Genomic DNA, 11,760 nt, shown 5'->3' with positions numbered 1-11,760 from the left:
ACTAAATATCTTCATGGAACATGATCTTATCTTAATATCCTAATGATTTTTGTCATAAATGAGAAATGTATAATTGTGACTCATACAGTGTATTGTTGTCTATTTCTTCAAATATACATCTGTGACACTGATGACTGCTTCTGTGCTGCAGGGACACATGTCTTTGTGAACCGTCCAAAATAAAACCGCACAAATACATATCTTAAAAAAGTAAAGACAGAGTCTATATATGTTTTTGTCTTTCTACTCACCAAGGCTGCATGTTTTTGATCAAATATACAGCAAAAATATAAATATTGTCCAATAAATTTACTATTTTAAGAAACTGTTTTATATGTGAATTTATTGTAAATGTGTATTTATTTCAGTGACGCAAAGCTGAATTTTCTGTTGTGCTGCTTCACGTTTTGTGGAAACATTATCAGTCACAAGTTTGGGATATAAATCTTTTAAAAACAAAAAATAAATAAAGAATTTAATATGCTCATCATCAAGGATGCATTAAATTGATCAAAAGTGACAGAAATGTGACAGAAACCCTGTTCTTTTGAAATTCTGTTCATCTGTGAATCCTGAAAAATAAAATGCATCATGTTTTCCACAAAAATATTGTGCAGCACAACTGTTTTCAACATTGATGATAATCAGAAATGTTTCTCGAGCAGTAAATCATCATATTATTCTGATTTCTGAAGATCATGTGACACTGAAGACTGGAGGAATGATGCTGAAAATACAGCGGAGCATCACAGAAATAAATTACACTTTAACACAGATTCACACAGAAAACAGCTGATTTACATTAGAATAATATCTCACAATTTTACTCTATTTTCTCACAAATAAAAAGTCCCAAATGTATGTACTGTCAAATAAGATGATCTACTTACAGATATAATCATGCTAGTGGTTACGAAAAAGAAAGGGGAAGAAATAGAAATAATGTGATCATGCATAATTAAATTAAGTTATTTAATTAAAATCTTAAACTGATATTATATAAAACACTACAGCATAATATGAGAAGCTAAAGAAATATTAATTTCTTTGTTTACATATGCAGCAGTGATGCTGCAGGTTTTTAAAGCGATCAATCACATTTACAGTCAGTCTGTCACTCATCTTTACATCCTCGGACATATCTCACGATCTTTATGAACATGTTATTGAGTTTTGTGACGCGTTAAAGGTAAACATGCTGCATGTTAACTGCAGCTAGGCCTCTCTGAGCCGACAGGAGGCGCTGTGACGTCACGGCGCGACCGCTGACGAGCGGAAGACGACGCCCGCCGCCGGAAGTGTCGTGTTCATCGAAACACTCATCAGCATTTCGCTTCCAAGTGTTCAGAATCAAACTTGTGTTTCAAACGCGAATTAAACCTAGGAGAATCAGAAGATATGGCGCATTTAACCACAAACCCTGCGGACAAAGAGCGGTCAGTTCAGTACTTTATATCTGATTACAACCGTGACGTTAACACAGTTCAACTGAGTGGAGGAACATGAACCTACTGTGTGTGTGTGTGTGTGTATAGTTTTTACATTTAAGTATTTTATTTAAAGATGTGTATTAAAATGTTTTTTTATATAGATGTATTTATAACATTTACATATTTAAGTGTGTATTGATTATACATTTGAAAAATGTAAATATTAAATATGCATTGTTTATATATTTTATATAAATGCAATTTTATTAAAAAGCACAGACACACTCACACACACTATTTTAAAATATGTATTTAATTTTAAATTTATATGTATAATTATTTATAATATTATCATTTTACATTTTATCAATATAATTTTTAAATATAATTATATATGTAAGAATTTATATTAAATATGCATTAATTACAATTTTTTTTATATTTTTTAATTATAATTAAAAAAATATGTTATTTTAAAATAATATAAAAAATTTCTGTATGTTTATGTATTATATTTACATTATTTTTACATATTTATGCATATTGTTTTGCATTTAATATTATATATTATATTTAATATGCATATAATTTCTATTTTGTATTTGTTTCCCCACCAGGTTTGTGTGTGTCTATCCAGCATACATCAACAGTAAAAAGACAATAGCAGAAGGCAGAAGAATAGCTGCAGAGAAGGTGAGTGTTTCTGATGATGTTGTTCATAATGTAACTGTGTGTGTGTGTGTGTGTGTGTGTGTGTGTGTGTGTTTAATCTCTCTCTGTGTGTGTGTGTTCAGGCGGTGGAGAACCCGTCGTGTGCTGAGATCCGGGACGTCCTGACCGCCGCTGGACTCAATGTTCTGGTGGAGGTCTGACAGCGGTTCATCAAGCTCTGATTCTCAGGTTTATTGTTGATGTGAAATCATGACATCACTTCCTTCTTCCAGAACAAGATGTATCCGCGCGAATGGAACCGAGACGTTCAGTTCAGAGGAAGAGTGCGCATTCAGCTCAAACTCGAGGACGGAAGTCTGTGCCAAGACAAGTTTGCATCTAGTAAGATTTGGGAAAAAATAAATAGATTTTTCTTTTCTGAAAAAAAAATCTGGGTTTGCTCTGCTTGTTTCTAGCGCTGCATGATTTGGCCAAAATTTTGTGGTTATACAAAATATAAATTATATTTAATAATAATAAATGATAATTATTTAAAATATTATTATAATATATAAATTATTGCTTAAATTTTGTGGTTATACAAATGATAAATTATATGAAATTGTACAAATACATTAAATTATTATTATTATTATTATAAAGTTATTTATTATTAACCTATTATTACTTAAATCCTAAATAAAAACAGGATAATTACTAAATAAGAAATATTACTATTGTATTATTTGACTAACAATTAGAAATAAAAAAAAAAAAAAAAATATATATATATATATATATATATGTATATATAGCATTTATTCCGGGTTTTCTCTGCTTGTTTTTGTTTATATAAAATATAAATTATTTTAATAATAATAATAATAGATGATGATAATTATTTAAAATATTTTATTATTACCCTATTATTTATTTCTACTTTATTAACCCTAAATAAAAATATATAAAATTATTAAATTTAAATTAAATTATTAAATGTCAGATGATTAATCACGATTAAAATAAGGTTTTGTTTCATGTGCATATTTTTTATCTTTTTATATAAACACACACACACACATGCATGTATATATTTAAGAAAAATATCTTAAATTGGTATATTAAATACAGTTATAAATATAGTCATGCAAATGCATGTCATTACAATATTTCGGAGACCCATCAGTTTTCTCTCTGCCTTCAGGGAAAGATGTGATGTTTTATGTGGCGGAGATGATCCCCAAACTGAAGAGCAGAACACAGAAGAGCGGTGGAGCCGAGGCCGGATCACAGCAGGGAGAAGGAGGGAAGAAATCAAAGAAGAAGAAGAAGTAGATGATTTGTTTCTAAAACGGCTTTGTTTTTGGTTCCTCTGACTGATTTTGGCATCTAATGGACTTTAATTTGAGCTCCAGATTATTGTTTAGTTTGTAATATTCGATGACCTCTGCCATGTTCAACAGAGGTGTTTCTGTTAATTATGAATGATGGATTGTGTTTAACGAGTGTTGACAGAGCTTGAAATACATGGGTGTCTCGTATGACGGCGTCTGTCAGTTTTTCTAGTGTTCAGTGTTTATGAGGATCAGTGTTTTGACACGGCTGTGAGATGCCAGCGCTCGTGTCCTTCATCACACCTGTTCACCAGAACCTCTATCTGTGCATCGCTCTGAACGTGTGAAATAAAGAGAGGAGCAGAAGTCAGTGTCTGTGTGTTTATTGAGCCGCACTCATCAGTTAGATCGGGGATTGTTAGTTCAGGGCTGGATTTCCCCCGCGATTGTCGCCAAAATTTTTCAGATGTTTGGTCCGGAGCTCCAGTCTGCTGAGCCACTCGTCACGCAGCCTGAAATTACACCGTTAAATCCTTTACAACAGAACACATTACTGTAGAGTTCATGCCTGTCAATCAAAAGCAGCTTTCTGATAAAACACCACATAATGTAGGGCTTCGAAATGATTAATCGCGATTAATAGTCAAAATAAATGTTTGTTTACATACTATGTGTTTGTGTACATAAACACACACACACGTATTAGATTTGTCATATATATATATATATACACACACACATAGTATGAAAACAAACTTTTTTTTATTATTGTTATACAGCCCTAGTTTCAAGCATATGAACTAGTGTTCAAAAATGTGAGGAGTTTTTAATGTTAAATGCATGACTGCATTTATTTGATCAAAAATCTGAAATATTATTCTAATGTAAAACATCTGTTTTCTGTGTGAATCTGTGTTAAAGTGTAATGTATTTCTGTGATGCTCCGCTGTATTTTCAGCATCATTCCTCCAGTCTTCAGTGTCACATGATCTTCAGAAATCATGAAAATATGATGATTTACTGCTCAAGAAACATTTCTGATTATTATCAGTGTTGAAAACCGTTATGCTGCACGATATTTTTGTGGAAACTGATGCATTTTATTTTTCAGGATGTAGAAAGTTCGACAGAATAGCGTTTGTAATGTTATAAAGGTTTTAAATCAATTTAATGCATACACAAAAAACAACATACACACCCACACACACACACATATATATATATACATAAAGTATATTATATAATGGTTGATGTTGGATGGGAGATCAGAAAGTAGCTTTAATAATTCTCTGAATACCTTGTAACACAAGTATAATTGACTGTACGTGAGAAATACAGTTGAATATTTTTGTACACCTGTTGCAGTCTCAACATGGATTATTGAATTTGAGGGCCGTTACTCTGATAATCTGTCCTCAGCAGGACGCGGATATTAAATATCAATTCAGAAAACAGCACAGTGCATAATAATAATAATAATATTATATGCGAAAGCATTATTATTATTCAGTCCAGCACTATGTGTAATATATTACGAAAAGAGTTAAAAAAATATATTACAAATATCTAAACATTCATGCATCTAGATGCATTTACCTGAAAAAACAATAAAGTATGGTTTTCTAAAAAATTTAGCCATGTTTTGTTTTTATTGTTTTCACTTAAAACAAGAATCTATATTTATAGATATTAATAGCAGAAAATAAGACACAAATACGGAGCAAGAAAGTCATTTTTTGCAGCGTAATTGTTTTAGTATAGATCTCAAAGACCAGTAATATTATATTGTGATGTAATTGACTTACTTGGTGAGAGCACTCCTCTTCATCCTCTCTTCTTCAGTTTCTGTCATGTGATTGTGATTGTTGATCTTTTGCTCCCAGAAGGACTTGATGAAGAGTTTGTCATGAATGAGAGCAGAACTCATCTCCTGTGAAAAGCACAAAGGAATCAAACACCTGATCATCACAGATCTGAACGCACATGTCCTCTCTATCTATTTACCCGACTGTGTTAAGATCAGCACAGAGGAAGAGTGATCTTCATGGTCTTTATTCCAGTGTGATCTCCTCTAAATGATGTTCCTGAGCTCCTCCTCGGGTTTATTTCAGAAGTGACTCTTCTCGTTGGGATGGGCGGCACACATTCACTTCTAACGCACTCTCTCCTCAGCTTCTGGAAGCTTCTGCACTGCAAACGATGTGGATTTCCATATGCAAATACCTAAATAGTTTTTACTTGAAATGAGAAAAATGTCTACTAATGTGGTCAGAAAAATAATCTTGTTTTGACTTGAAATTACTTTTATTTTTCTGAGCCCACAGTTTTAGGCAAAACATTTCATTTTGGTATATTTTTTTAGAAAGCAAGACTTATCTTTGTAAGTTGGTTCCTAACATGGTTTCTAAAGGTTTATGAAACATTGAAATGTCTTTTTGTTTTAATCGTGATTAGAATGTTATCTTAACCTCACAAAAGCATTTCAATTTTTTACCCAAAATATAATTTTTTGGTCATCCAGTCCTTTACATTTTTAACACATTTTTAGCATAGATAATGTTTCATAACAGTGGAAATTAATTCCGTATTTTCCAATACGATTACCAAGGGGTAACATGTCTATTGAAAACAGTAGCGGATCTAGGACAGATCCTTGTGGCACTCCATAGTTTACTGGTGATAATTAAGATGACTCCCCTTTTAAATAGTGTTAGCAATTATTTACATGTTTTAGAAATGAAAATGATTTTGTATAAAATAGATTTTAAGATAAAAAAATGGACTAATAAAGAATCAACTTGATGGAGCTCAAACTCAAAACATGGGGCGGTAACAAACAGGAAGTGACGTCTCTGTTTGAGACGGCGTGAATTTTAAATGAGGTGTCCTTACATTTATATAACTGTTAAAATACATTAGTGAAAGTTGTGTGAATGTTCCTTGTTAGCTGGATTATGCTATTATATTGGTTGAATGTTTAAGTATTTGTACTGGAAAACAAGACAGAAATACTATTGAAAGATATTAGTTTTATTTGCAGTGTAATGCAGCTTGAATCATGTCTTAAGACGCAGGAGTAGGGATAAATGCAGCTGTGAACACCACAAACTAATGAAGTTATTACTGTAAACAGATGATGACCATCTCATGTTCACATATACAGCCAGAGATTCTGACTCCCAACAATCAGACGCAAACGGTGTCAGCAGCAGCGTTCACACCTGATATCCATTACATCATGTATTTTTAAGGTGGAAAACATCTTGCATATGTTGTAAAGGACCATCACATTCAAAATAACCTCTCTAATCATCAAGTGACAGACACATTAAAACACATGTCTCAGGGTTCAATCTTCACAGAGGAACCAGAGGTGACATCTCTCACATTTGTCAACGTACAGAAATCCTAAACCAGCATTAATTGCTTCGCAGTTATATTCTTGTCGATCGGAATGACAGTGTGATTCACATATTCGTTTACATGTGCATTACTTCATGCAAACAAAACTTCAGCACATGTGCTGTTCACCACCGTTTGTGTTTGGAAAGAAAACAAATTACACACAACACAAAAATAATAAATGTAATTGCAACTTCTCAGAGGTTGGACTTTTTTTTCTCTCAAATTCTTATTTTTTCTGCACCTCAGATGTGCAATTTTCTTTCCCTTTTTTTTAATAGCATGTGAAAACAAGCTTCCATAAGAATAGAAATCAAATTGATATTGTAGAATAACTTTTTAGCAAATATTCAGATGAAAATAAACAGTACACACATTTGTATGACATACAGTGCATGTAAACATAAGCTTTATGGCACTGTGCACGTGTGCAATACATTTCAAAATCCAATAAGAGTCATATTCAAGCATTTACATGCTTATTTTTTCTTGCTGTTTTGATTTCATATCTACAGCATGCCTTTAATTGTAATTTCATTCAGATTGACTGTGCTGTTTATATGAAGGCTTCAGTCCAAATGAGCCATGAATCCAATTGATGGATTATTTAAGTGCATGTGAACGAAAATTGTTTCATTTATAATCTAGCTCATATTTTTCTTAACAAATCTATATATATATATATATATACAAACGTTTTGAAACAAGTCCTGACATTAAGATGAACTTCCAACTGAAGCATTTCAGAAAAAAAATATGAATAAGAATATACATTCTATGTATATTTTATTTTTAAATCCAGCTTTTCAACCGTTTTAAAAATATTTAGTCATGGTTATATGAATGCACAGACATTATGGTAATGTTCTTTCAGTGTTCTGTTTACATTTTGAAATAAGGAGTAATGTTAGACTTGAGAACATTGAAGAGCAGATAACTTTGACCGAACATTTCTAGAAGGTTTGTGCATAACTCTGCCAGAACGTTCCGAGTCTGTTCCTGTGGATTAGAGTGTTTGCTAAACGAATAACTGTTGTGTTAGAGACTGTGCTGGCCTCCGTCTGCGCGCCTGATCTGATCTATTGTTCGCTCACATTACGGCACATTAACACCTGCTCAATTTCTTGCCCTTTTACACAAGGCCAAATGTATCTGGAGAATCTGGGTGTGATACAAAGCCGATCACACATGTGTGAGATTCGATGTCTTCTGGCCGTGATGTCTGCTGAGCTCCAGGTCTTAACCGGCGCTGGCCTGAGCTCTATTTTAGTCTCAGCAGTGTGTAATTATGATATAAGACACTAATGCTGCTTAAGACATCAGTCACAGCTGCACAGGCCGCCTGACTCATTGTTCTAAAATAAACTTTGCTGTATGCTTGTTTTTTTAACCTGCATTGATGATATTAAAGCCCAGCATGTGATGCAGACTCAGGAGAGCTGGTTTATCTCAGTGTGATGCAAACATCTTAACTCCAGCTTTAACCGGATCCAGAGCTTCCCGGTTAACTGGAAACATTCAGGTTTTTTATTTTCTGTTTTTTATGACATTAATAGAATGTTTGTTAAAAGTTATCTGGTGTTTATTGACGTTCTTACGACACTGGCACAAAAACATCATTTATACGCAGTTCATTTTAATGTTTTATTTCTTAAACGTTTTTTAGTTGGACGTTCATCTAACGTTTTTTTAATTGTCATTTTCTGTTTCAGAAGGCTCAAAAATAACTCTTGCATTCTCTTCGCACAAACATTAAATAACGTAAGAGCAAATTTTCTTAGGATAGATTTTTAAAAAGCTGGATCTAGACTTCAATACATCATTTTAAAGTGATACTTCACCCCAAAAATGAAATTGTCATCATTTACTCATGCATTTCTTTATACTGTGAAAAAAAAAAAATCTAATTTCCGTTCCCATAGACTTGCATTATATTTATATCCATATTGTGAATAGAAACAGTTTGGTTCCTTACTTTGTGTTTAACAGAGCAAAAAATAAATAAATCATACAGGTCTGGAACAATACAAGAATGAGTAAATAATGACAGAATTATCATTTTTGGATGAACTAACTCTTTAAAAACCATTATTGCTATAATACAATTTTTATTTTATTTTTTTCTATTAAAGAAGATATATTTACAATAATGCATTTAGCAGCAGACCTATTTTGAAGGAACAGAAGCGGTCAGCAACGTTAAAGCAAGCTTGTTTCGGCCACAAGAATAAATAAAAAAGGTATTGTGAATTTATCTCACAATTCAGACTTTCTTGCATTTCTGAGAAAATAAGATGAGTTTACATCTAAACTCACAATTGCAAGAAAAAAAAGGTTTGAATTTGGCGATAAAATTTGTTGATATGTAAACTCTGAATTGTTACAGACAGATTCTAAAAAAAGTCACAATTCTGAGGAAAGAGACAGATGAGTTCTCAGAACTGAGAGATAAAGTCACAGTTACCCTTCTCACTCTGTGGTAGAAACAGGCTTCCACAGTTTTATCTCTGTCGTGCGTTCTATGTCTGTTTAAATCATAAAGTGATCAAATTAAACCATAAACAAAGATTTAGAGAAAAAATGCAAAAAAATGAACTTTGCTTTGAAGCGCTCTCTGCATGAAGCCTGATGCTGAAGTCTGAAGTCGTTGGCATGGAGATAAGATTAGAAAACAGACAAACAGAGATGCTCGCCAGCTTTAGCAAGTTAACCAGATATCAGATGAACTGACGGAAGATCTGCTTTCAGCTCCAACACACACACATTGACATTCAGAGAGAGAGAGAGAGAGATGCTGAAGTACATCCTTCACATCTCCAGGTGCATTATGGGTCAAAACAATCTGCATCTAGATGTATTCATTGCTTTATTTACATGCATGCATGATATACATTTGATCAGTTCATGCATTCCCTGGAAGTTGAACCCATGACCTTGGCGTTTCAAGCGCTGGGATCTAGGGTTTGAAAAACAACTGCGTGACATGAAAGGTTACGTAAATGTCAAGGCAAACATTATGGAATATTCTTATAACTTTAATATTGATCATAGGTTTTTGAAACATTCTTAGAACAATGTTTTCTCAGCATCCTTATGATGTTATTTGTATGTTCTGTGTTGAATATTCTCATAAAGGTTTCAAAATGTTTCATTCAACTGAGAAGAAACATTCTTTATATGCATTTTAGGAATAGATATTTTTTGGACATTTAAAAACATTCAGACTTAGTGATTTCATAATGGTTCATATATAATAAATCATAATGTTTGTATAATGTTTGCATAACCAAGAAAAAAAAAAGCTCTTTAAAGAAATAAATAAATTGTTTTAGATGCTTTAGAACAATTACATTGAGCATTTTCAAAATATAGAATAGAATGTTTCTAATATTTACATAACCAAGAAAAAAAAGTGTGTGTTTTCGGCACTGTGAGAATGTTCAGATAAGATTTAGAAAATTGTGCAATGTAATGTTCCTCTGATGATCTCTTAACCAAGAAAAGGCGTTCTCAATACACTGGAAAATCTGCTGGTTCTGTAAATGTGAAAGAATATTCAGAAATATGGTTTTTAAATGTAACACTCCTGCAACATTTTTCCAAAATGTCAAAATGGAACATTCTCCTAACGTTCACATAACGAAGAAGAAGAAAAAAAGCGTTCTTAATATATTAAAAGTACGTTTAAAAACATTCAGAATAAAATTTTCAGAATGGTTTCAAAAATTATAAAATGGATTTTTCCTCAAATATTCACAGAACACAACTTTAAATATAATACATGGATGATTTCAATGTTGAGAGAACGTTCAAATGTATTTGAATGGAATCTTTCTCTAACGTTCACATAAGCAAGAAACAACATTAATACAGAACATGAAATAATCTTAATGGGGAAGTCGTGGCCTAATGGTTAGAGAGTCGGACTCCCAATCGAAAGGTTGTGAGTTCGAGTCCCGGGCCGGCAGGAATTGTGGGTGGGGGGAGTGCATGTACAGTTCTCTCTCCACCTTCAATACCACGACTTAGGTGCCCTTGAGCAAGGCATCGAACCCCCAACTGCTCCCCGGGCGCCGCAGCATAAATGGCTGCCCACTGCTGTGTGTGTGTGTGTGTGTGTGTGTTCACTGCTCCGTGTGTGTGTGTGTGTGTGTGTGTGTGTGTGTGTTCACTGCTCTGTGTGTGTGCATTTCGGATGGGTTAAATGCAGAGCACAAATTCTGAGTATGGGTCACCATACTTGGCTGAATGTCACTTCACTTTTCACACTTTAATAATTAGGCTTCAAAATTCATAAAATCGGAGCTCATTGATGATGAATAAAATGTGTAAGAATCATACACTTTTGTTGGTCACAGAGCTGATTTTCTGCAATATTTAAAAATAGAAAACTTGTGCTGTGTTTTTGTCGATGGGAAGCAGGGTGATTAAAAACTACAAAAATATATATAATCTTCTGAGCCACTTAAAAGTGTGCTTCCTGTTGAGTGTCTTCACCTGACCAATACTGCACTCTGCTGCTCAGTCTGGGATTTATTATATGTTATAAACACTGATCTAGGATGGATTTTATTCTGTATGATGTTACTTCTTTCTCTTAATCTCTTTGTATTTTGGGAGAGAGACAAAACACAGTTCATATAATGCATGTTCAGCCTATAGTGGGGCAATGAGTTACATTACTTTAGCGAAATGTTATATCTAAAGTCAGTGAATAAAATGAGGTTAATAAAATGGGATTAAACACAAAGGACACTTGCATTATTTAATATTTAATCATTGCAGGTTTGTGCTACATTCTGAGTTTGCATTTTACCGTTTTATTCATTTTGAGGAATACTGAATATGTTTTTGTGCAGGCGAGATGAGTTCATATTTAATCTAGAACTACAGTAACACCACTGCACTCTTGATTTCTGTCACCATGGCAACACCAGAGCTGT

The 11,760-nt window shown here is 33.2% G+C and overlaps 2 protein-coding genes across 2 annotated transcripts; one reads left to right on the top strand and one right to left on the bottom strand.

The window, feature by feature from the left end:
• Positions 1–1,279: 1,279 nt before the first annotated feature.
• On the top strand, positions 1,280–3,781 carry srp19 (signal recognition particle 19). The gene is made up of 5 exons (XM_059502895.1): positions 1,280–1,436; positions 2,048–2,123; positions 2,225–2,296; positions 2,375–2,483; positions 3,286–3,781. Exons 1-5 carry the CDS (start codon positions 1,399–1,401, stop codon positions 3,414–3,416), a joined length of 426 nt encoding a protein of 141 aa, XP_059358878.1. The 5' UTR covers positions 1,280–1,398; the 3' UTR covers positions 3,417–3,781.
• Position 3,782: 1 nt separating this feature from the next.
• LOC132097272 (protein FAM240B) lies at positions 3,783–5,507 on the bottom strand. The gene is made up of 3 exons (XM_059502896.1): positions 5,420–5,507; positions 5,221–5,345; positions 3,783–3,927 (listed from the first exon to the last, which is right to left on the bottom strand). The coding sequence occupies exons 2-3, from the start codon at positions 5,340–5,342 to the stop codon at positions 3,834–3,836; spliced, it is 216 nt and encodes a 71-aa protein (XP_059358879.1). The 5' UTR covers positions 5,343–5,345; positions 5,420–5,507; the 3' UTR covers positions 3,783–3,833.
• Positions 5,508–11,760: the final 6,253 nt, after the last annotated feature.

This window comes from Carassius carassius, chromosome 21, assembly GCF_963082965.1.
Source record: "Carassius carassius chromosome 21, fCarCar2.1, whole genome shotgun sequence".
In the NCBI taxonomy this organism is placed as follows: Eukaryota; Metazoa; Chordata; class Actinopteri; order Cypriniformes; family Cyprinidae; genus Carassius; species Carassius carassius.
Note: the sequence above shows the minus strand (reverse complement) of the source record. Positions and strands in the feature narration are given on the sequence as shown.